General features: G+C 54.7%; 8 protein-coding genes across 8 annotated transcripts; 4 read left to right on the top strand and 4 right to left on the bottom strand.

The window, feature by feature from the left end:
• Positions 1-511: 511 nt before the first annotated feature.
• Positions 512-1592, bottom strand: M409DRAFT_56063 (uncharacterized protein; the record flags this gene model as incomplete). Its single annotated transcript, XM_033813177.1, has 3 exons — positions 512-879; positions 1137-1183; positions 1261-1592. The coding sequence occupies 3 exons, from the start codon at positions 1590-1592 to the stop codon at positions 512-514; spliced, it is 747 nt and encodes a 248-aa protein (XP_033666074.1).
• A 92-nt stretch (positions 1593-1684) lies between these two features.
• On the top strand, positions 1685-2244 carry M409DRAFT_56062 (uncharacterized protein; the record flags this gene model as incomplete). Its single annotated transcript, XM_033813176.1, has 2 exons — positions 1685-1890; positions 2118-2244. 2 exons carry the CDS (start codon positions 1685-1687, stop codon positions 2242-2244), a joined length of 333 nt encoding a protein of 110 aa, XP_033666073.1.
• Positions 2245-3061: 817 nt separating this feature from the next.
• Positions 3062-5312, bottom strand: M409DRAFT_67447 (uncharacterized protein; the record flags this gene model as incomplete). The annotated part of the gene is made up of 2 exons (XM_033817407.1): positions 3062-3109; positions 3162-5312. 2 exons carry the CDS (start codon positions 5310-5312, stop codon positions 3062-3064), a joined length of 2199 nt encoding a protein of 732 aa, XP_033666072.1.
• A 4836-nt stretch (positions 5313-10148) lies between these two features.
• M409DRAFT_24568 (uncharacterized protein) lies at positions 10149-11969 on the bottom strand (the record flags this gene model as incomplete). Its single annotated transcript, XM_033807294.1, has 1 exon — positions 10149-11969. The coding sequence occupies one exon, from the start codon at positions 11967-11969 to the stop codon at positions 10149-10151; it is 1821 nt and encodes a 606-aa protein (XP_033666071.1).
• Positions 11970-13694: 1725 nt separating this feature from the next.
• M409DRAFT_67450 (uncharacterized protein) lies at positions 13695-15332 on the bottom strand (the record flags this gene model as incomplete). The annotated part of the gene is made up of 2 exons (XM_033817408.1): positions 13695-13825; positions 13916-15332. The coding sequence occupies 2 exons, from the start codon at positions 15330-15332 to the stop codon at positions 13695-13697; spliced, it is 1548 nt and encodes a 515-aa protein (XP_033666070.1).
• Positions 15333-16190: 858 nt separating this feature from the next.
• M409DRAFT_56058 (uncharacterized protein) lies at positions 16191-17801 on the top strand (the record flags this gene model as incomplete). Its single annotated transcript, XM_033813175.1, has 2 exons — positions 16191-16480; positions 16541-17801. 2 exons carry the CDS (start codon positions 16191-16193, stop codon positions 17799-17801), a joined length of 1551 nt encoding a protein of 516 aa, XP_033666069.1.
• A 391-nt stretch (positions 17802-18192) lies between these two features.
• Positions 18193-19103, top strand: M409DRAFT_56057 (uncharacterized protein; the record flags this gene model as incomplete). Its single annotated transcript, XM_033813174.1, has 3 exons — positions 18193-18363; positions 18470-18619; positions 18681-19103. 3 exons carry the CDS (start codon positions 18193-18195, stop codon positions 19101-19103), a joined length of 744 nt encoding a protein of 247 aa, XP_033666068.1.
• An 876-nt stretch (positions 19104-19979) lies between these two features.
• Positions 19980-23918, top strand: M409DRAFT_56056 (uncharacterized protein; the record flags this gene model as incomplete). The annotated part of the gene is made up of 3 exons (XM_033813173.1): positions 19980-20002; positions 20184-22704; positions 22755-23918. The coding sequence occupies 3 exons, from the start codon at positions 19980-19982 to the stop codon at positions 23916-23918; spliced, it is 3708 nt and encodes a 1235-aa protein (XP_033666067.1).
• Between the last annotated feature and the right edge of the window lie 247 nt (positions 23919-24165).

Below are 24165 nucleotides of genomic sequence, written 5' to 3'. Positions count from 1 at the left end.
TTTTTGACTTGATGATGGTGGATGGGGTGGTTGGGCGATGTCGGTGGAAGACGGGAGGGAAGATGGGTTGTTGTTGGTCAATGGTGGGTTTGTTGATGATGTGCTGACTGAGGATAGGCGAGAGTTCGTCGGGCTGCTATCACATACCAAGACAAGACACCACTCTCCCCATCGAGAGCGGTGGAGGACTTTGGGGCCTCCTTTCCAAAGCCGGCAACAGACGGAGCACGAATGACTAGGAGACAGGAACCACCGGCACGAGAGACTTTTGCCTCGCCGAAGCCGCATCAAACACCCTGCCAGACCACAGAGATGACAGCGCGACAAGATTTTGAGGAAAACAGACCCTTTCACCAAATCTCCGGCCACAGCCGCCAGCATCATCATCATCAACCAGGGAAGGACACAAGATCGTGTGACCAGCCATCCCATCTATAACACACGATGCGGCTCTTTATTTGACACCTCCCACCAGACGTCACACAAACAGGCGTCGATCGGTCGGGTTGGATCATCCCTCCATCCATCCATCCATCCATCGGAGAAGGAGCAAACGTACTTCATCACGCATGCATGTGATCAAGTGCAGGACCGGAGAATGCGCTGTGCATGTGTGTACGAGGTTCAGACCGACAGGATCCATCGACAGGTCGACAGCACATCCGGAGGATAGTGCTGGTTCGAGCGCGTGGCTGGAGGGCGGGATGTTGGGGAGGGTATCCTTGTGTTTGGTGTGTGTGAGGCGTGTTTTCTGGACTTGGGTTTGGGCGTGAAGGGTGCCTCGAGACGGGGGACGGGAGGAGGATGACCTCTTCTCAGTAACACATTTCTCGCTGCCTGTTGTTTGTTGATTGATGAGGTTTGTTTTGGACGCTCGACCTTGAGAAGGGGTAGAATGAAGAAACCACAATGATGAGGATGGTCCAGAAGCAGAGAGGTGAGTTCTTTGATTTTCTTATTTTCTTTTCGTGTACTCGTCTTTCGATATCTTGTCCTGTCTTCCATGTCATCCATCATTACTTTCGTTCATCATGTGCAAGATTAAACAGAATAAAAAAATGGGTCCCAGATGGCACACTTTCCACGGCCATCCACAGCTTCGAACCTCACGCCGTCTCCACATTCTATGCCATTACCATGGAAGCAAGTCCAGTCGTCGGCTTCATCCAAAACATTCGGCCTCCTGGGTACCGATCAAGTCTGTAATATCGTCCGTGAAACAGCCAGAAAGTCGACGAGCCAGATCAACTCAACCCCTACCCAAACCTCAACAACTTCCTCACACTCCTCCTCCTCGACTCCTTCCCCTTCCCCCGTTCCTCAGCGCCCCCCTCCCCACTCCTCCCAGACGTACTCCTCACAACCTGCTCATAAGTCGGCAATTCCTCCCCTTCCTCCCCCTCCCCATCCCCCTCCCCCCTCTCACCCTCAACAGTCCCCTCACTCTCCATCCTCCCCAAACTCAACCTCCTCTCCGTCTCCGCCTGCAGTTCCTGATACCGCAAATCATCCACCATCCTCTTGGCGGCTTTTTTCTTCTCGACGCGTTCTTTGATGGCGACGGCGCCGAGGACGAGGAGGACGGCGGCCATGTTTGGAGCGGATGTCTGATGGCGGTGTTGTTTATCAAACGGGGTGGCGGGGGATATCAAACAACAGATCCTCGACCTTCTGTTTCTGCGATATGCAGGTTGGAGTGTTGGGTGGCGAATATGTCGATGATGGCGATGATCTTATCACGCCTCAGCTAAGCAAGTCGTTTCCCCCTATGCAAATGCACTGTCAAGCAAGCAAGCGACTGCCACAACAAAAAGATGTTCCTTTCAAAAAGAACAAAGACACAGTTCATCGCCACCCGACAACCAACAAAAAGAAAGCGCACTACCAAAGGTGATTTGGAACTCAGAATCAAGACGTGCAGTCACGCCTCTCGATCGGCACTAACCCACGCACCATCCCGCACCTTCCTCTTTAGCGCCTCGCACTAATCGATCACATGACCATGTCTCTCTCCTCAGCCGTCCTTCGGCCCGAGACCATCCCGAAAGGAAACCGTTGTCATCCCAATGCCTTCTTCAGCCCTCCTCAATTTTGCCGGTATTCTAAACGGTCAGTAGTCGAAACATCCAGCTTCGGTTGGCAGGAACCGAGCGCCAGACGTTTGTTACCATTCGGAGAAAGCCTGCCCGAAAGGGGGAAATGCATCACTATATTATAGCAGAAGCGAGGAGTGGGGAGAACTAGGAGGTGAGAAGAGGAGTGCTTGACGCAAGGCGTTTTTGCATTGCATACCGCTTCCGATGAGATGGTCTCACAAAGCCAAGAACCCATCGAGGTGGTTATGGTTCTCCAAGGAGCGGGCCGATGCAATCTCGAAGCATCAGTGTAACAAATAAACAGAAAATGCCCGAGGTCCTTGATTCAAGTCATGCCATGCCATGCCATGTACATCGCAGAACGCCAGACAGGTAGAAAATGACTGTGATCCTTACCATGCATGCAAGAGAAAGAGAATAGAGAAAACGATCTTGCGAAAGAAACCATGCCATGAATTTGCCCAGAGTTATAGCCAGAGAATTGCAGCCCCCAAAGCCAATCCAGTGCGAAAAACTTTGCAAGATGCAATCGCTAATCCAGAGAAGTTCCTCGATCCTCTCACGCAGCCCATCGAGGAATCGAGAGAAAAAAGAACAGCCAGCAGCAAAGCAAGCAGACAGCAGAGAGTTTAGAAGCAATTCCCCCATCAGCACCCTAGACCCTCCCTCCCTCCATGACCCAAGAAAAAGAAGATTTCCCGTGTGGATGGAAAAAAGGCGCTCTCGTCTCTGCAGCGTGCAGCTTCTTGCTCCCTTCCCTTCTCTCTCCTCAAATTCCCCTTCAAGCAAATCTTTCCGCGTGACGCCGTTTTAGCCCAGCCCATGTCCCCAATTGTGCTCCGTATCGAAAGATTATGAATGATGGCCTGTTCGTGGCTTACGCGTCAAGGAGATGGAAGTACTGCGTCGGTGCTGATATCGCTGCGTGGTGTCGTACGTGTCGTGCGGCATGTTGATTTATGTCATTAGAAGAAGTGCGTGTGCGGCTTGCTGGATTCGTGGACTTCCATTTCCTAAAGATATGTTAGTATGGGAGAAAATAAGTGAAGATGATAAGAGTCATACCATTTTGAAGGTGTTCAGTTCCTCCTTGATCTGTTGTGCGAGCATGGGCGTGAGGCGGTTGCAGGTGGCAATCTCTCCGCGGCGGTCATACTCGGAGCTGGACCAGGCGTCGTGAAACTGGATCCGCGGGCTGAAGGAGATGGACCGTACAGTGCCATTTGGCGTCGCGGGCATGCTCTTGGTAAAGGTGTGAAGACGTTGGCTGAAGTAATCGCCATTGGTAACATTCTTCAACGAGTCGTTACGACTCTGACCGTCCTTCGGTGTGCTCGGCATGCTGGAAGCCGGGCTTTCGGAGATGATGGTTGGAGTTTGCCCGGCGGCATCTGTGGGCTTGATAGTCGGCGAGCTACTTGGTGAGTTGGTACCAGTCCGCTTGAGAATGCCCTTCTTCACAGCAGCAAGCACTTCAGCCCGGTCTCGATCACTGCCGACAATGCTGCGGCGAGAGTGTGAGTCTGAGCCGTCGGCAGAAGCCCTCGATCCGGACACGCCGTTGACCGCATCCATTGAATTGCGCTCCAACTTGGGAAATCCAGTTATGCCATGAGGCTTGTCACCCGGGTGCTCGTTGACGTTGACCTTTTGCCTTTCGGCTTCAACCGTCACCATAGATACCTGGGCCACGCTTGGTTGCACCGTGGCGCTGGATGTCGCAACCGGACCGTCTGCCGCTGGTACACCAATGACCGACTTGGGCCGGAACAAGCCCTTGATGCTCCTAGCACTCTTCTTGGCTCCTCGGCCCATCTTCCGCAGCATCATCGACGCAGATGAAGCTGTGGATGAAATGGATAGGTTGTCCGTCGAGCCGATGAAACCTCCCTGGCCAGAGTAAATGCCTGCACCGATACCTGCAGCCTCTTGCCGCCTGGCAATCTCCTGTTGCTCTGCATCTAGCTCTTCATCGATGTGCTGCTGGTGCTGTTCTCGTGCTTGCTGAGCTGAAGTTGGTTGGGGCTGTTGTTGCTGTTGGGCAGCAGGGGTGTTATTCCCCGTATCGACACCAGCCCTCTTCAACTCTTGTGCACTGCCAAATGAAAAGGCACGACGTAGGCGTGACTTCATTCCTTTATTAAGGTCCTTATCAGACACGGCAGCGAGCTGGGCGGCTGCTGGAGATGGGGTGGTCACCGCGGCCTGGGCAACGGCAGCATACGTCTTCGGCTTCTGCGGCGAAGCGTGGGGCGTGGGATTGTCGGGGTCGACGGCTTCCTTGGACAATGGCGAAGGAGACTTCATGCGCGTTTTGGCCTCGGATGAAGTACGTGGAGGAATGTGGACTCCTTTCTGTTCTGGGTGGAGCGAAGCCGAAGACTTGGCATTCTCCTGCAGAGCCGAGTCCTTTCGTCGCTGTGAGCTCTGGCTTTCATTGCTCGCTTGCCGCTCGTGAAATGAGACTGGGCGGATGGTGGTCGGCGTAAATGTCGCACTTGGCTCCAATCCAGACTGGCTCTGGTTGTCAGATGGCCGTTGGCCATTTGCTGCAGCCTGTATGGCCGAAGTATCCAGGTTGTTCAAGCTGCGTCGTCTATACCGTGCCGGTGTATCAGACTTGGACGAGACTGCCATGTCGTCCACACTCCCCTGACGCTGCAGTGGCGCTTGCTGCGTGGAGGCGCTAGCCGCACTGGCACCGGCCGAGAAGTATGAAGCGCCCAGCTGCGGTGGAGCAGCCTTGGGGGTGACATTGCCAGACTCGACTCTCTTCGTGCCAGGTCGTCGGTACCTGTCAGGTGAAGCCTTGGCTGGAGAGTCGAACGAGGTGAGCGACAAGTCGGGCACGCTCGAGGAGAGGTTGATCAATGAGCCGTTCCGCGAGCCCATGACCGAGTCGTCCTTTGCCGACGGTTGTGAAGACGTGTCAGACGACGTAGTCGAGGAAGCCGAAGCCGACTGTGTGTGGGCATGTCTATGGCTGCCAACAGCGCCATGTGACGTCGAGGGGGCAGATACGGTCCGCGTCTCTTGCCTCAAGTGTGGTGTAGACTGAAACGCGTACGGCTGTACGGGGCCGGCCGAAGTGCCTCTGTATCCTGTATTCTGGCCATTATACATGCTTCGAGACTGCTGTCCCATGCGTGGAGACTGCGGGTATTGCTGTGACGAGCCTTGGAACGCGTCGGAGGATGAAGGGCGAGAATGCAACATGGCTATGGTGCTGGAGGATTGCATAGGAGGCGGCAGTACCTCAGCCATCGGATCTGCCGTGGTGAGGGCGGTGCGGCGATATGCAATGGCGGCGAGCAATGGAGCGGCTAAGTCTTGGCGGACGGGTTGGAGGATTGATTACGAGGATGCACTGGGGGCGGGTGAGCTGGCCAGCAGCAGTCAGTATGGGCGTGCAGTGAGATTCGATGCTGTCGGCGTGCGGTAGATGGGACGGGGGAAGTGTCGAGGGCCGCAAAGAGCGTGAATCGGCGGACGCAGACACTGGCGGGTGAGGAGAATGGGTGCCCCTATCGCGGTGTCGGGCGGGCGTGAAGAGGCGGCAGGGCAGGTCAAGACATGTGTACCGCTCGCGTATGAGGCTCGCAGCGTGCAGGAGAGGTGAGGGAGGAGGAGGAGGTGGTCTCGCGGTCGAACGTACCTTCGCCGTCGCGGCACGGGTGGAGCGAGAAGCAGCGACTTTGCAGCCAGAACGAGCGACGCCGGAGCGACAGAGCGGGTCTCAAAGAGACATCGGGGCAGTCACCAGGGGAGGAGCTGCCTGGCGGATGAGATGTCGGTGGAAGTCGAGCGGGCGGTGGTGAGGAATGGGGGTGAGGCGAGTTGTTGTGGTGATGCTGGCAGAATGGAAGCGAAGCGGAGTCTCTGGGACTCTAGGGGCTGCTGCTCGTGCTGAGACGCCCGCTGCACAAGGCCGCGGCGGAGACGGGACAGCACCAAAAAGCAGCAACAAGCGAAGACAATTCAAGAAGAAAACGACGCAGGCTCGTCGGCGGAGAGATGAGGTGGTGGTGGTGAGGGTGGTACAGATGGATGTTGCGAAGAGTACAGGCACACAGCCAGACAGACAGGCGGATGGACGACGGCGCTACTCGCTCAGCAGAAACATCCGTGCGCAGGATCGCCGCCCCCGTTGAATTTGAGAGCCTTTGACCACGAATTATTAGCTGGTTAGCCTCCATGCCACCCTCACGCCCACAACACGCCCGCCGTCAACATGCCACGCACGGCAGCCATGTTTCTAGAATCCGTCTCATCCACGTCTAATAATTGATGTCTTTGCTTTCTCCTCGCGACATCCGCCCCCGATCATTGAGCCTGAAGGCTGAAGCTAGAGTCTGCCCGTACGGCTCTGCAATAGTGCCTGAATCGATACGAGCTCCTGTCATCTGATATCGTCACTGCTGGCCCCCCGGACGTGCTACAGCAGCGGCGTCAAGCTGCACCAAGGCGAACCACCTCACGACAGATAAGGTGCGCAGCTAGAATATTCAAAACTTCGCCCACCTCACCACGGCCGCCCCAGCAGCAGCAGAAACTAGAGCGTGATGATGACTGTCGCGATTATCAGTAGTGCCGCAACAAGCAGTGAGCCCGCGCATGGGGCAAAGAAGCTTTGGGCGTGCAGTGGACCAAAAATACCCGTGCCTACAACAACAACCCTCCTCCTGCTGCTGCTCGACTCCTGTCTGGCCTGCCCGTCAGTACTATTATCCAACTGTCATCCCCAGATCGCATAGCACACGCACAAATCATCATCACAAACACGCGTGCGCCGAACGTCCAATATCCACCCTCTCCGTACCAAAACGTTCCCGAAAACTCTCTTCTTCGTCGCGCGCCCGCCCGTTACATCATCGCTGCATAGGAGAGCCTCGTTCATCATCAACATGCTCGCCTACGAGACGCGGTGCGTGGGCTGCTGTGCTCGCCCACGGTCCTTGCCCGCAACGATACGGTACGCACATGCAAAAAGGTGTCTGCAGCGCTGCGAGACATGTCGTACCAGGCTAGCTTCCGCTCTCACCTCGAGTCTCCTGCAGCAGCCTTCTCGTGCCCGGCGAATGGCAGCCAGCAGGCGCTTGAGAACTGCACCCCAGCTTGCGCGTCAGTCTGTTGTTGGCCATTCCATCTGCTCTGAAACACTCGCCCATCCGCCATCTCACCCATCGTCATCATCATCGTCAACAGCAGCAGCAACATTCTTTCCCCTTTCACTCGCTCACTGTGATTATCATTGCATCATTCCCCAACATGATGCATTAATTCAACACAACCACCTCTTGCCCATCTCCCACGGCCCTCGCTCTAGAAATCTCCGCGTCTCCAAAGTCTATCGGCACGCCTCGCAACTCAAAACGCCAGGCCTTCCGCTCCATGATCCATCTGCACCACATCGAGACTAATCCCGCACTCTAGTCATGCCAAGCATGCAGGGCAATCCTGCATCCAGCATCAGTTCAGCAGGTGGACGGCCTCCAAACACCACACATATCACCGCCGCACACCTCGTCCACCACCCTCACACTCACCGATACAGCCATCACGCCACCCCATTCGCTTCACCCCCCTCCCTCCTGCTCGTGTCGTGCAGTAGCAGCCCGCAGGCCTCAGCACGAACTCCATTGCGCAATCTTGACTGGCTGCGATCCCTCCAGCTAGATTGTGCAGAAGACGCCGCTAGCCAAGCTCCCCCAGCAAGTACAAAGTACAATACATTTTCGCAAGCCGACTACTGCCGTGTTCCATGATATGCACAGATAGCCCGACCCTTCCTCGCCAAAGCCGTCGGCGAGCACCATATCTTTTCACCTGCCCATCTTTCACGCATGCAGTCATCCAGCTCGTTCACGTGCGCGTTGGCCCAGCAGCGCGTCTCTCCTCCGATGCGCTGCAATATGTATGTATCCACCGCTCTCCGCGTTCGCCAGCAACGCGCATGCCTTTCCCTGCTCGCAGCTGCATTTGCCGTTTCCGCTTTGTACGGCGTTTCAGGCCTGTCAAGGAAGCCCGCCACTCTGGTCGTCGGCTTGATTCGTTGAGAAAACAAAGCGAGTCGAGCTGGTATGTTCAGGACTCGATGAATTTCAAAGTCAAGCCATCAACCAGCAATGTCGAAGAAGATAACATGCAAAAGGCAATTCACTCGCAGATCGAAACCCAAATCGCAAAGCTCGAGAAAAAAGTCCGACGATACTTGTATACGCGAACCAGATTTCGGCTATGCACATACGCACAGCTCAGCAACGAGCGGCAGCAGCAGAAGAAGAACGAAGCTCCCCGCCGCCGCCACCACCAATACCAATCCCACTAGCACATCTCGCATACAACCAGCATCCGTGGATCTATCTCACCCTCCAACCCAAGAAAGAAAAGACGCCCCAATCCACGAATCGGACAGCTCCCCAAACACACCTCCTCGACAGAATCTCGCCATCTGCCGTCGCAGGGTCACTCCTCGTCAGCATTCGTCCCTGTGAGCGTTCCAGACTCTTTTGCCATCCCGCTTCCACCACCAAGCTGAAGCTGGTGAGATCTGGCCGCTCAATCAGAAAAAAGGTACGGCGACTTGGAAGCTGCAAGATGGAATCCTTTCCTTTCTTGCCGTACGTGATGACCAGCGTTGGACCTTGTTGTTATCTCCTACGTACAGTACCATTCGAGCAGCCAGCAAGATCTTGCGAGCTCACTACTGGCTCAGGTGAACCGAGATTCCCGATCTCGAACCTCTGTGGCGGTCGAGGTGAGGTAGGTACCATCTCCATGCTATTGGTGTCTCCCATCTTGCTTCTCGACCACGTTGTTATCTCTTCCTTCGTCACGTGTCTAGAGGACCTCACTTCCTTCCGCCCTGTTCCTTCCTCCCGCACGTGCTGTCCTGTGTTGGTAATGTTGATACGAACATGCAATCTGCTCAGACCACTTCAAACTTTCCATTCATTCCCAGCTGACCGGTCTCTGGGAACGACCGACCAGGCCAGAAATCACACAGGTTAAAAAAGACCAACACCTGTCCTTGTTGTCTCGTTGGTTCATTCGCAAAGGACCAAGAACATCTACCAACCGGCACTCCTGGCGCACGACTCCCAGGACAACGGCATGGTTGTTCCTATCATTTCTCCGGCTCATGTCGTCCATAAAATAACACACCGCAACGTAACGGCTTCGAACGACGTACGAGTCAAGTCCAGAAAGGCGGTATGTAACAGATATTTCTCATCTTCTCGCTTTTACAAACAGATCATACCTCTATTTATAAGAAGAGCGGAGGAGAAAAGGCGGAGCGGAGTGTAGGAGAGTCCGAGGCTGGGATATGCATTCGAAGCATGGAAGCTGGGTTTGGGCTTGTTGGAGATATATGTAGTCAGGATGACCTTGTGGGTGCCATTCTCGAATCTTGCGGCTTCTGCTTCATGGTCGACGCTGTTGATCTTGTGATCAGCGTGCGGTGTGCGGGTCAAGATGCGACATTTTATCTGCGACGTAGAAGGAGAAGGACGCAGGAGCCGAGATACGATACGGATCCCCAACCCGCTCCATGCTTGTGTCAGCGGTGATGATAGAGACTGGGAGAATGGAAGGAGGGAGAAACGAGTCCAAGACAGCAGCAGCAGCACAATGTACAACGTCCCACTCTCAAAGCGGTGGTTCCATTTCCCCTCTCCATGAAGAACAAAAACAAATATCTTCTTACTTCGTTATTCACACAAACACATTCAGAGCCCCCGTTTCCCGATGCGCCCTGCCCTTGCGCGGATATCATTTCCCCTTTCCCTGCCCTGCCCCTGAATGAATCAAAAAACGCCATTTCCCATGTGTGCGCTTTCTGCCCCTCTTCCTAACACACGGTTTGGTGCCGGATGCTGGGGGCTGATCTGTGATACATATACTCTTCGTAAAACCGTTTTCTGTTCGACGGAGGAGCTGCTTCAGATATCGCTACCGTCGTCTTCGTGTCTCTTCAATCCTCCCTGGGTATCGTCCTAGCATCTGCATCTGAGACATCCATCGACCCATCCGAGCTCGTTTTCTCGTTTCTCAAAACCAATAACTCTCACCGCTCTGGGAGATCACAAACTCACAGCCTAGTCCCATGCCTTCCTCTCGAAGTCGTGCTTCGTACTCATTGAGCTGCGCGAGGATATTCTCGCTCACGTGCGGTCCATCCTTTAGCGTGTCTTTGATGTGTATTATAATTACGCGAAGGCCGCTGAGAGGCAGTTCGTTCGTGCTGGTGTGATTGCTGGTGTTTCCTTGGTGGGTTGTGGATGTGCTACCGCCAGATCCTTCTCGCGGGAAGGACACGGTGCGCGGTGAGGCTGTTAGGTCGTCCATTCGTACGAGATCAGGATGGAATTCGTAGAGATTGTTGACGTCTCCAGGTGGCGGTGTTGATGTTGGCGGGACCGTTAACCCAGGCATGTTGTGCTCTGGAGCACTGCTGCGCCGTCGCTCGTCTTCCAAGGCTGTCCTGTTCGCCAGACTTCGACTGCGTTTGCGCTCGCTTTCTGGCAGTGCGACTGCATTTCGTGTGAAGTTATCCAGCCCATTGGGACCAGATCGTTTCCTCTTCTTCGTTGCCCTCTCAGCTTCTCGTGTCGCCTTTGCATCCGCGACTTGCCTTCCCAGTTCTTGCAACTCAGCTATCAGATGCCTCGGGTTCAGGTGGCCGAACAGGAGAGTATCTGCTTGGCTATCATCGTAGCTGCACTCGATGAAGACACCGCCTAGCATGCCGTGTGCGATCTTCCTTGCGGCCTCTTGCCAGATGATCTTGTTTCGCGGGGTTAGCGAAATCGAATCTGGCTCGACATCCCCAAAAATGAGAACTTCCCGCTGTGTGAATTCATCTCGAAGGAAGAAGGCGGTACTGTCGACAACGCAGGGGTCACTCGATGCGACAAGCGGCGAAGCATGGTTGGTGTGAAAGCTCGGTCGTTGACCGCCTGGTGTCCCTGGCGTCGAGTGTAACTGCGATATTGACAGCGAGCGATTCATGTTGGTCGCGCTCAGGTCTTGTGAAGTCCCTTGGATCGAGCCATTGTACGGAGGTGGCTGTGAATCCGAGATACCAGCGATGCTGCCTCTGTGATGGTGGGTCGGGGGTCCTTTGGTACAAGTTCCATGCGAGACCTTGAATGCTCGCACTCCCAAGCCGTCGCAAACATCGATGTAGCCTCTTCCCTCACCTTCACCGACCATTACATCTCCTCCTTCTTTTAGACGCTGAAACGTCACAAACCCCACTCCACCGTCTTCATCTGTCAGGTTCGGCCATATTATATCGTTGAAGATGTGCTCCTTGATCGCATTGACGGTGCTCGGTAAGGCAGCTAGTGTCTTTGGCCGAGACGTGGCGTGAAAGGCAGCCGTATTGATCGCGAATCCCGACAGATGGTCCAAATGTGGATGAGTGATCAGATAGGTCGAGACATACGTTCGCAAGACATGGAGCGCATTCGCTCGCGCCGACTCGTTGGGGAACTTCAGTCCAGCAAATGGACCCGCACTGAGTGTCTTTGGTTCTGGCTTCGGCGTCTCCTCGTCTGGCGAAGTCGGCGAAACATCCCCATTCCCATTCGATTCATAGCTCCCGTTCGAGTCTGTCCCACTCCTATTTCGACTAACTCTTGGGAAGCTCTGCTCCAGTATCCTCGTTATAGGCGCAAGATGCGAGCCAGCGTCAACAGCTAGCAGCGACCCTCTGGCCCATTCGCTTCCCACAGATCGCACGAGGAAACTGGTGACATTCTCTTCGCTTGGACCTCCACTGTGGCCAAGACAGATGACCTGCAAGGCAGGCTTCTGGCCATGCAGCCCTATGTCTGAGCCCGCCGTCTCATCTCCCGTGTCTTTCATCGATGCGCATGTAGCCGTGTATGTGGGGGGCGCGTGTCTCAGCCGGCGGGAAAAGGCGAAATCATGCGACAACCGGTTATATTCTTTCTTGACGACTCTTTCAAGGTGGTTCTCGGTGTGTGGAGGGTCCTAGAAGGCTCAGGTGTCGAGTCGAGGGGTCGCGGAGGGCGGGCGGCAGAAGAAGTGTCGTCGAAGAATGGGCACGTGGTCTTGTGAATGTGCGCCGGTACCACGGATGCGGGTTCGCAAGGACGGCAGCAGTGCCGATATTGATTGTTTCAGCGGGCGCGTCTCGTATTTGTTGGCGCTCTCGTGCGATGGATGGCTCGTCGACTGGAGTTGCACCCGACGGGAGGGGATGGCACCGTGCGACACGAGGAGATGTGCAGCGCTTTGGTCTAGAACTCGAGGCTGGGTGGCAGCTGAGCGGGCTAGTAGCTCAGAGGGCGGCGGCGGCCTGATGACACGACGGCGAGCTATTATGTGTTTTCAGCCGCAACAGATCTTGCAAAGACTCTACTAGTCGACGACGACAAAACGAACTGCGCGCACTCGTACTTGGGTCGGCCTCCAACCACGTCAAGGCCCCGTTAATACCAAGGCACGGAAGGAATCCCCATTCCTCCCTGAACCTTGCAAAGCGTATCTGGCTTACCCAAACTCAAGACTAACAGCACTTTCCCCTAACAATCAATGCATCCATCTCGTGCTCGCCGCAAGCAACCCTCTTTTACTTTCCCGTTCAAGATGCTCAACATTTCCCTCGTCGAGTCCATCGCAACATGTAGTCTCCCGTCTCCTATCCACCTTATCGCAGCAAGCAGCCAGGGTGCCGTAGATCGGCGTTTTATGCGCTTCCACAGTTCTTCCACGGGCCTTCTGCAAAAATTCCTCTTTAGGAAGCTGCATCCCGGTCCTTCGAAGGAACACAGACCACAAACAGAGCCTTGTGATTAGAACTAACATCGTCAAACATCGCACAGCCTTATATTCGGTGTCGTGCGGGAGGCCGTCCTTGGACATTATTTGGCACGCTCAAGCAATCATCCCGATTCAAATGGCTGCCAACTTGGATGTTTTCAGACCCGCAAACAAACCATAGCATGGACTGGCTGCAACGAAAGCGATTTCAGGCACATGCCGGGAATCTACACGTATCAGTGGATTTTGCTTTAGGTTGTTGTGGAGAAACTACGCAACATGCTGGAAGGATTTCCATATCGTAAGCCGAACATCGCGTACACTTTGAGAAGCTCAACTACTACTACTTGCTCGTCTATCCTACTCGGGGTCTTTCGCCGCTCTGTACCCATGGTCAACTGCATCAAGCGGCTTCTGCCCATCCTGATCTGCTCCGCGAAGCTCCTCTCGAACTTCTCTGCCTGCTCTGAAGGCCTCTTCGGGTTCTCCTGCGATCCTTGTGGCTCCTACCGTCCACCAGGCCTGAGTGCCCTGGATTAGACACAGGCCGAGCCGTGGTCAGCTTCGATTCGCCTTCTGCTGTTGATCCGACTGACATTGCCGCTGCTGAAAAGTGTCTCGATACTGGTGGAGGCGCCATGTTCACCTCTGCTTGTTGGAAAATGGAGAGGTGTCCTAACATGAGGCTATTCAGCAGTGTCAGGCATTGTAAGTCGCATATGCTTCACGAGCGCGAGGCAGGCATCTTTGTGCAACAAAGAATATGAAGATTGGCCATTTGAATCATCGAATGTCGTTTAGACCTCACTTCTGGTCGCGTGGTGGAACGTCAGCCTCAAGCTCAGCAGCTGGAATCTCTGGTCCATCCAGCTCGTGGAATTTTGACTGAGGCTCCATCTCATGGCGTCCTGGAACAACCTGTTGGCCACCCAGTTCTGCCTTGCGAGTTACAGGTCCAGATCCTCCCAGTTCACGGACCTCAGTGGTGTCGCTGTCAACTTCTACCGCCTTCTGGGGGTTGACACCGTTGTTCGGCTTCGAGGATCTTGCTTTCCGTGATCTTCTCCACCATAAGAACAGTCCTGCCAGGATGATTAATACCCCAACCACAACACCCACTACGATACCCGCGATGGCGCCCCCACTCAAGCCGCTGCTACTCTTACTCCCACTTTCCTGAAGTCCAGGCGCAACGATCTTCTCGATGTTTTGGGATATCGATGCCGGTGGGAACAGAGCTTGCGCTACCGTGAAGTTCTTTCGGTCATAGTCGGCGATGACATACGCTTCTTGCAGGAACGTGCGTCCCAGGGTGTAGGTTGTGGAGTTCTCAGATCGCTTGATGGGAAAGTATCGGGTATCGTTGCCCACGATCGGTGCGGTCAGGTTCAAATCGAAGGCAGCATACGGGAGCACGATATCCACGGATCCGTTGTTGATTCCTCCAGCCTGGCCGAGGGAGAACGTGAACTCGGGGTTCTGAGCTATCAAGGATCTATGCGCTTCTTCCGAAACGAAATAGAGCTGGCCTTGCTCGTTGAAAGTCAGATTGAAGGCCTGCTGAAAGGCATCGCAGACTTCGGTTGGCAACCAGATCTCGCTGACCATGGAGTTGATGGCGATATTGATCTCTTGGCCAAGCAACGGTGCGCTTCCAGCCGTATCGTAGATTATGGATTTCAGGCTAACAAGCAGATCTCGGAACTCGTCGTTGGCGAAAGAGACGGTGAGGCCGTTTGGATTGTATCTGGTGGTGTCATATCCGCCGAATGTCAAGGAGCCAAAAATTGGTGGATCTTGGTATACGGCTCCAGCTGTATATGCCCACGAATTGCTTGGAAGCAGAGATTGGTTGACCAGAGCACCCATCAAGCTCTCCTGGGGCCCGTTGAAACTGCTGAGGTTCAGCGTGTACGGGCTCAGACCAAGGCTGCCAAGGAAGAAGTCGTCCGTCCAGATTCCCACAACGAGCTGGTCGTGTAGTGTTGGCAGATCGGATCCTGGGAGTCCAAAGGTCACGGTGTCGTATCCATAAGAGCCATTTCCTGACAGCCCAAGGCCCGCTTCTTCGACAGTGTTTAGGGAATAGATCGCCCCATCTGGATTATTCACGAGGTTTTGCGTCGACCAGGTTGTGGATAGGTTAGATTGGAACAGTTCTCCTCGTTCGCCCTCGCAGTTTTCGAGGGTGGGATTGACTGAAGTGCAACCGACGGGAATCACCACCCAAAGCGCCGTGCCAGCGCTGGCTGAAGTTCCTGGGAGCACTCGAACGGTTTGGGGTGGTGTGCCGACTTGAATCTGGAACGTTGACCACTGCCCATCATCTCCATCCCATACCTGGGCTGATGGAATGCTGAGAGCAGGTGCTGAAGCATTCAGAGCCGCAAGAGCCACACTCGCGAGAGCCTGGAAGACCACCAGTATGCTGTGAAGGCCCATCTTGAAACACGAACAGCACGCGGTCGGCGTGAACGATGTCTGACGAAGTTCCTGATGAGATTCTGGGTCGCGAAACAATCAAGAACCACGACACATGGAGTCGATGGCGAAGCGATCGACAACTCGCAGCTCGTATCAACCCATGCCTCGTATCCTCTTTGTCAAAACCTACCAATCGGACGACGCCTTAGCTGCAATTGCTAACAGTATTTTCCAGCTTGGCAACTCTACTGCTCCTTCACAAAGTCAAGTCAACACTCGGAACCGCCCTACAACCCGCGCCGAGTGACGACGAGGCGTTTGATTAGAAACGACTGGTTGTCACAGAGTACGAACTCGAAGGCCTTGAATACTGCCGGCGCCTCCGAAACTCGCAGTTGCTACTTGGTCGGGCCAAATGGCCTGCCAGTGCAGAGTTTAGACAGCTGGGCGTGCTCCTCAGCCGCACTCAAATTAGGAAGGCACCCCCCGAGGCAATAACATGGCGCAGTGAACCTTTGCGGCATGCCGACGTCAACTCCACCAGCAACTTAGGTTTGACGGAGGGCAGCAACAGATGCCACAAATCTCCGAGTGTCGCGACCGGCCTCGTCATGGTAGCCTTAACATAGCATCTGCATCCTTCGCCGGTCTCTATGCTGGATCAGTGGATCTGGCCTGGTGACTGCACTGGCTTGACCAAGGTACCTGTGGTAGTAGTAGGCTCGCTCTCTTTCGCGTTCACTCCACGTCTTGGGAAAATCTTCTTTCCTCCTTCCTACCAGCCACTCGATCGCAAGACTTGACTAAACCACGCTCGCTTTTTGATTATTCCTTCCCTCGCTTCTGGGCATGAATACCACCTCGTGGCATTCGCCTATGGTCACAGGCGCTGCTACCACTTCGTTCTCTTCCCTTTCTGGGCCGTGGCTGACTGCCAGATCGTGGGAGTGGAAGTCTGTATACTCCCGCGTCACGGTCGGGACGGTTCTGGTGACGGTCGATCAGATTACGAATCAAACTGTGACCTCGACGTCGTATAATTCGGATCATTTGCAGTTCGTCACGAGTGGCACTTTCAGTGGTCCTGATCTGCATACTCGGACGGATACCGATGCAGCGGGGACGGTGACGGGCGTTGTTTATGATGGATCTGAGAAACTTACCGTGTAAGTCAAGCTTGTTCACCGAGTGGGAGAGATGTGTCCAGGACTAACGAATTACGACAGGACATACCCGACGGATTATCTCGCGGCAGGAACAAGATTGACTTACAATGCGATATTGCCCACATTCACCGCAAACAGGACCTGCTGCCACAGCACGGAGACGTTCGTGCCCATACCAAGTCACGAAAGCCCTCTCCCGACATCGACAGCGTCGACGCAATCGGAAGATCCGAGCGGGATCTACTATCAATTGGTCCCTGTCAACGACTATTTCTCGCCAGATGACATTTCCCACCTCTGGATGGGGAGGAACCTCGCTCCCCCTTACTCGGGCTGTCCCTTTACCATGTGTCCGAGTTCGAACACGACGACAGCGGCGCCTGCGTATAGTGCGACTTGGCAGAATGCGCAGGCGTACTTGCTAGCTACGTCGACGACTACGCTTTCGAGTGTCGGGGCGGATGGTGGTGGTGGTAACGGTGGAGGGACTACGACGACGCCAGAGGCTCAGCAGGGCCCTACCACTACTCCCACCAATACTTCCCCTCAGGCGGATCAGGATTCGCAGGCTGGGAACACTCTCCCGACTACGCCTACGCCTACGCCGCCTGAGCAAGGCCCGAGTACACCCACGAGTCCCACTGAGCCGGATCAACACTCGCAGGGAGGTGGTAGTCCTCCAGACACGACACCGACGCAGAGTCCCGATGTGAATCCGCCGGGTGGACAGCCTACTGGAGGACAGCCTACTGGAGGACAAAGCCCCTCTGGTGACAACCAACCTCCACCTCCTGCTGTCGCGCCTGTCATAACAATCGGAGCCTCGCCAATAACTGCGAACTCAGCGGATCAATACGTCGTAGACGACCAGACTCTTGCTCCCGGCTCCGCCATTGAAGTCTCGGGAACGACCTACAGCCTTCCATCTGCAGGCTCGCCTGTGGTGACTGCGCCGCCTGTTGGAGCTCCTGCGTCTTTGCCTACTTTCACCGTGGGAGGTTCTGCTGTGACCGCTAATTCGGCCTCGGAGTACGTTATCGGTGGCGAGACGCTCGCTCCTGGGTCTGCGGTCGTTGTGTCAGGGACGACTATCAGTCTGGCATCTGATGCGTCGCAGCTCGTTGTGGGCTCGTCAACGGTTTCTGGAGCGGCAGGTACTCCGGCCACCACAAGCTCCACTGGTACTGGTACTGGTAGTGATTCAGCATCAGCTTCGTCGTCACAAACCCCGGCGACTCAAAACTCTGCGAATGGACGCATGCGAATATCCTTGAGCCAAGTCTGCTTGATGACGGCCTTGTTACTGTTTTCGATGATTTAAGCGTTCGTTCCTCGTTTGGAACTTTCGGCATGGCGTTACGGGAAGGTGCGAGGGACGAAAACTGGAAGCATAGCATATACGGCCTTTTGGCACGACGACAGCATGGATTGGGCAGGGTGGATATACGGATAGAGGACAAATTGCAGGCTAGGTGTAATGACTGGTACACGAAGTGAATGAAGAAGCGTGAAGCGCTGGCATGTGAATGCGCGCCCACGTACTAGCGTCAAACGCCTAACACGACTTCATCTCCTCGTTTGTCTTTTTCTGTCGCTGACCGCGGAAGTGAAGCCTCCAACATACTGACACATCAAGCAGCACTCGACCATCTACGCAAGGGCATCCGACTTTCGACATTGACCCATCGCACCTTCCTCGAACTTCACCGAACATGGAAGAGGAGGAAGATAGGCCCTCGTCGGCGCAGCAGCAACTCAACCTCTGGATCCACGGACACATCACGACTCCGACTTTTACCTTCTTCACCACCTCGCCGCCTTTCAGTCTCAAAGACCTCCACGTCGCGCTTACGCGGTCTGTGAAGGAAATTGCGCTTCGGTTGGTAAGTAGCAATCTCATAATTCTCCTCTGGGTTTGATGCACGGTGTTGAGACATGTGACGCTCTTGTGCGGAAGTCTGAACCCGCTAACATTTGCGCCTGTTTTAGGATCCCTCGCTCGAGTGCATGTTTGTCGCCGCGCGGGATCCCCAACACTCGGTTCTTCTGGACGAGAGTGAATTCTACGAGGGGCGTGTGCTCAACGTGGATGAGTTGATACACATGGAAGGCGGTATTGAGAGCTTGAGTCGTGAAAGAGTAAGTGAATGTCCTCGTCTAGGGCAATGTGCTGGACGGCTCACTAACTCTCATACATCAGGTCGTCCAACTCCTCGACATGTGCCGCGACGAAATCGAGTGGGAGCGACATGAGATCCACCGCCTGGAGACGCATTGCGATATCGCGGAGAGGCAGAAGCTGTTGAAGATTAGAGACACTTTCCAGTATCGGCCGTGTCCCCGACGGGAGAGGACTGTGGTTCCTGGTATTGGGGTCATTACGGCGGATCAGATGAGGGATTCTGTGAGAGGGGAGTCTATGGATGATAGTTTTGAGGACAGTTTTGAGGATGGTGAGATTGAGGATGAGGAGATGCTTGAGGCGGAGAAGGGTGATGAGGGTGATGCTGAGGATGAGAAAGTCGTGAAGGTTGAGGGCGAGGGTGAGGATGAGAAAGTGGCGAAGGTCGAGGACGAGGTTGATGAGCCATGGGTGAAGATGGAAATTGAGGACGATACTTGAAGAGGTGAAGATTGAGAGTACCAGGCTAGATTCGAATGCGACATATCACCTTGCTCTTCCTCGGTTTCTGACCGAACTCCGGGAGATTAAGCCCACCATCGACTGCACCATGATTTCTCTAACAACACTGTTCTTCCGTGGTTTGCCGCCTCACGTAGAAGGCATGAAGACATCATCTCCAAGCTGTTCAAAACGGCCAAGCTTGCGAACATAGCATCAGGTGGCTGAGGGGTCCCGCAGTCGTGGGGATATTCCTTTTCGAGCGGTTCAACCAGGATAATGCGGATGCTTGCTGGGGTTGAGCTTAAGATTGGAGAAGGATGTCCCAGTCTCTGATGCCAGGAACAATCTTCAGAATTTCTTTTGGGAGTATGGCACCTGCTATGCGGAACGAGTATTCATCGAACTCAATTGCTGCCGAAGTCGAAATCTTCCCCTACTTTTTGATACCAACCCGGCCTGTCGCCGACCCCACGTTGGCGTGGACGTCTGATTAGGTGGAGAGAGGACGAAGATGCAGAACAGGAAGCTTGCCGGCACATGGAGGCAGGAGATTGGCAGATTGGAGCTCCTGAGATAGACTTACCACTTGCATTTTAGCCTGCGATGAGCAGCCTGAGGGACGACGTCAAGTTGCAGCAGTGGCGACAGCGAGGGGTGTGATAGGCGAGACGCCTCCCTGCGACCTTCATTAGCCGTCGTGGTTCATGTGGCCCAGCCGAGCAGTACAAAGATCCCAGTCACGCCCGGAGAAACAACCACAGTTGGGGGAATTCGCTATAGTATATCGTTTGGGCGTTGGATGCGCCCACGGTTCACCTCGCCAGCAAGGAGACGCGGTCGTTGCGAACGCGTACCCGGAATCCTTCCTTCGCGATGTCGGAAGCACAAGCGCCGCCGTGAGTATTTCCAACCCTCGTTCCTTGACATCTTGGGTGCACCGTCGAATGCGCCCTCCCACGTGCGACGCTCTGTGCCACCATCGTCCGCGTCAACGGCGTGCAGACTCCGCCGCCTGTGACGTGAGCACCAAATCTGTCCAGGTAACACTATTGCTAACGGGACGCTGTCATCGAGCAGGCTTCACAAAAGATCAAAGAGCGCCGTGACTCGCGCACTGCAGCGCATTTCGAGTCGGCAAGAAACGCCCACCCTCGCATCCTTGTCTACGGCTCAGACTCAGGACTCCGAGTCCAACATGTCCAGTCCTGTCGACGGCGGCGCCAATGGCAGCAGCGCCTACCTGTCGCCCAACAGGACCTCCGTCCAGTCCAGCCATCGCCCGCATCTGTCGACCACAATGTCCAACGCTCAGGTGCCTACTTCGCCCACGAAGGACACCTCGCCGATTACCCCGAGCAGCGCGACCCAGGGTGCATCCATCGAGCAGAGCGTGCGATTGTTCAAGGTGTTTGAAGCGCTGCGGAATGGAGACACGGCGGCAATAGCAAGGGCAAGCAAGGCCGATGGGCAGCTTGAGGGCACTACAATCTTACACTTGGCGATTCAATGCGCAGAGGTACCTGTCATCGAGTACGTCCTGTCGCAAAGCGATGCGGACGTCAACGCGAAAGACAAGGATGGCAACACGCCCCTCATCGTGGCTGCATCATTGGGACGTGCGCCGGTTGTGAAGCTATTACTGGAGCAAAAGGACATCAACGACTCTTTCGCGAACTATCAAGGCAAGACAGCGCTGGATGTGGCTAGGAATCCGGAAATTTTTCAACTGCTGCAGCTGGCAAGGTCGGTCTTCATCGACAGCACCGTTCGCCAGATCCACCAGCTCGTCGCAGGCGGGGACCACGAGACTCTGGAGCAGTTGCTGAATGACACCCGTGTCAAGTCCACCCTCGACATCAACGGACCCGAGCTCGCGACGGAACCGGCCACGGCGGCAGATGGCGGCAGCTTGCTCCACGAAGCGGCACGCAAGAAGGATCTCAAGCTCGCACAACTACTGCTCCTCAGTGGAGCCGACCCTTTCCGCCGCGATCGCAAAGGCAAACTTCCACAGGAGTACACGAAAGATGAGCGCACTAGGGCGATCCTCAAGAAGTCGCCGGCGGCTGCGGCTGCACAAAGGCAGATACAAGAGAAGACGATTCTAGGGGAAGGCGTTCAAGCGGGAGGTATCCCCACGGCAGATGGAGGACCAGGAAGCAAAGAGAGCCGTGAGATCAAAGGATATCTCAAGAAGTGGACAAACTACACGTCTGGCTACAAGCTTCGGTGGTTCGTGCTTGAGGATGGCGTACTCTCGTATTATAAGCATCAAGATGATGCTGGCAGTGCTTGCAGAGGCGCTATCAACATGCGCATTGCTAAGCTGCAAATGGATCCCAAGGACAAACTGCACTTTGAGATTCACGGCAAGAGCTCTGTTAAGTACGACTTGAAAGCGAACCATCAAGTCGAAGCGAAACGATGGTTCTGGGCGTTGAACAATGCCATCCAATGGGCGAAGGATGAGGCGAAGGAAGAGCACAAGAGAGAGCAGGAAGAACAACATGTCCGACATAACCACCTTGAAAGGCTCAGGACCCGGGAGGCCGATGTGGCATCAAGTGGAGATTCGCTGAAGCCCGCGACAGCGGTTGGACTCAGCACTCCAGGGCAATCGACACCTGCAGGCACGTCACTTGGCGATCAATTGAGCGGTTATGCGCAAAGCGAAGCCGATGCGGCGTCTGGGCATCTGAGGACGATCAGCCGAACCAATACAGCGACAAACATCGATGGTGATCTAGATGACGATGACGAATATGGCGATGATGCTAGCAGTCATGAGGTTCGACCAGCAAACAAGGATGCGTTCAGCATCACGGCACAATCTGCTAAGCTCCAGCTTGATCTTCTTGAGCAAGTGTCTGCAGCACTCCAAGTCGAAAGACAGAAGAACCCGGAACTGCAAGTTGGTAGTGCCACTGTCGACCAGGCGCTGGCCTCTTACGAAACTGCTGTCGGAAACCTCAAGGGTCTTCTCATGGATCTTCTACGGATTAGTCGCGATCACGAAGCTTACTGGCAGTACCGGGTAGAGCGAGAGCAGAATATCCGCCGGCTGTGGGAAGACAGCATGGCCAAAGTTGCGCGTGAGCAAGAAGAGTTGGAGAACCGTATCGGCGAGTCTGAAGACAAGCGGAAGAGAACCAAGAGAGCACTTAAGGAGGCTCTCGATGGTCAACTCTCTGCTTCGGCTCAGGCGTCGACTCCTCAGCCGAACGGCGAACAGACTACTTCCAAGGCTCTGCTCGACATCCCACCCGAAGCTACCAAGGTCCAGCGAAGAGCCACGATAGCAGAGTTGACCAACAATGAAATCTCTGACGATGAGACTGAGGACGAGGAAGAGTTCTTTGATGCAGTTGACGCCGGCGAGGTAGAGATATTGGAAGAGATGCCTAGTCCACCTATCAAGTCACCTGAAGTGGAAGTGGAGCCTGTCATGGAGGCTGCTCTCGACGGTGTGAACGAGACAGTCGAGTCGGAGCGAAAGCAGAAGGAGATGGAGATCTCAAAGTCCTACAAGGGCTACGAAGACGGTATCAGGAAGAGGTACAAGATTGACGCTGACAACCGGCCGAAGGTGTCACTTTGGGTAAGTGAAACTTATGTTGCTGCATACAACATTCGCTAATAATGTCTTAGAGCATTCTCAAGTCCATGATTGGCAAGGACATGACCAAGATGACCTTGCCGGTGTCATTTAACGAGCCCACCTCTCTGCTGTACCGTGTCGTGGAGGACATGGAGTACACCGACCTTCTCGATATCGCCGCCGACCGCCACGACTCTACCGAACGTCTCGTATACGTTGCAGGCTTTGCGGCATCCGAGTATGCTAGCACCATTGGACGTGTTGCGAAGCCTTTCAACCCTCTGCTGGGAGAAACCTACGAGTATGTCCGTCCGGATCTTGGCTACCGTTTCTTCATCGAGCAAGTCTCGCATCATCCACCTGTTGGTGCTGCTTATGCAGAATCGCCGAAGTGGACCTACTATGGAGAGAGCGCAGTCAAGTCGAAGTTCTACGGCAAGTCTTTCGAGTTCAACCCACTTGGCACATGGTTTCTCCACATTCGTCCCGCAAATGGAGCACCGGAAGAGCTCTACACATGGAAGAAGGTGACTTCGAGTGTGGTTGGCATCATCACTGGCAACCCAGTTGTCGATAACTATGGGCCTATGGAGGTCAAAAACTGGACGACCGGCGAAGTGTGCTACCTCGACTTCAAGGCAAAGGGCTGGAAAGCTTCGTCAGCCTTCCAAGTTACTGGCAAGGTTGTCGATGCGGATGGCAGGACCCGATGGAGCATGGGCGGACGCTGGAATGACAAGATCTACGCGCGTCTCACGCCTGGCTACGAGGCGGCTGTGGGACCGCCTGAGGAGGGCAAAGACAAGTCTAACCAGGCATTCTTGGTCTGGGAAGCTCACTACCGCCCGCCGCCTGGCGAGATCCCATTCAACGTCACGCCCTTCGTGGTGACACTCAATGACTTGCCGGATCGTCTCAAGCCTGTTGTCGCACCTACCGATTCTCGTCTCCGGCCCGACCAAAGGGCCATGGAAGAGGGCGAGTACGACTTCGCGGCGACTGAGAAGAATCGTGTCGAAGAGGGACAACGTGCTCGTCGCCGCATTCGCGAAGCCAAAGGCGAGGAGTTCGCCCCTCGTTGGTTCACCAAAGCCAAGCACCCTATCACGGGAGAAGATTATTGGCTGTTCAACTATGAGTACTGGAAGGTTCGTGACCAAGTCGCGAACGGCGAAAAGAAGTGGGAGGATGAGCGGTTGGAGGAGGTATTTTAAGAGGTTGACGCCGAGACGGGCTTCAACAGTGAACCAGGCACAGATTGTACGATGATGCGAATTGGACTCTCTGAATAGTATGACAGAATAGTGTATGAATGATCGATTAATCGTTGTGATGAAAATACATCTTGCTTGGCGGGATCGTCACATGTCAGTCGTGCAGCTTCCATACGTCATGAATGATCAGCAACTTGGATTGGAGGTAGATCTCGAAGCTCCAACAACCTGGAAACGATCCACCACC

This window comes from Zasmidium cellare, assembly GCF_010093935.1.
Source record: "Zasmidium cellare ATCC 36951 unplaced genomic scaffold M409scaffold_23, whole genome shotgun sequence".
Taxonomy (NCBI): Eukaryota; Fungi; Ascomycota; class Dothideomycetes; order Mycosphaerellales; family Mycosphaerellaceae; genus Zasmidium; species Zasmidium cellare.
The sequence above is the reverse complement of the archived record's forward strand: the minus strand, read 5'-3'. Positions and strand labels throughout refer to the sequence as shown.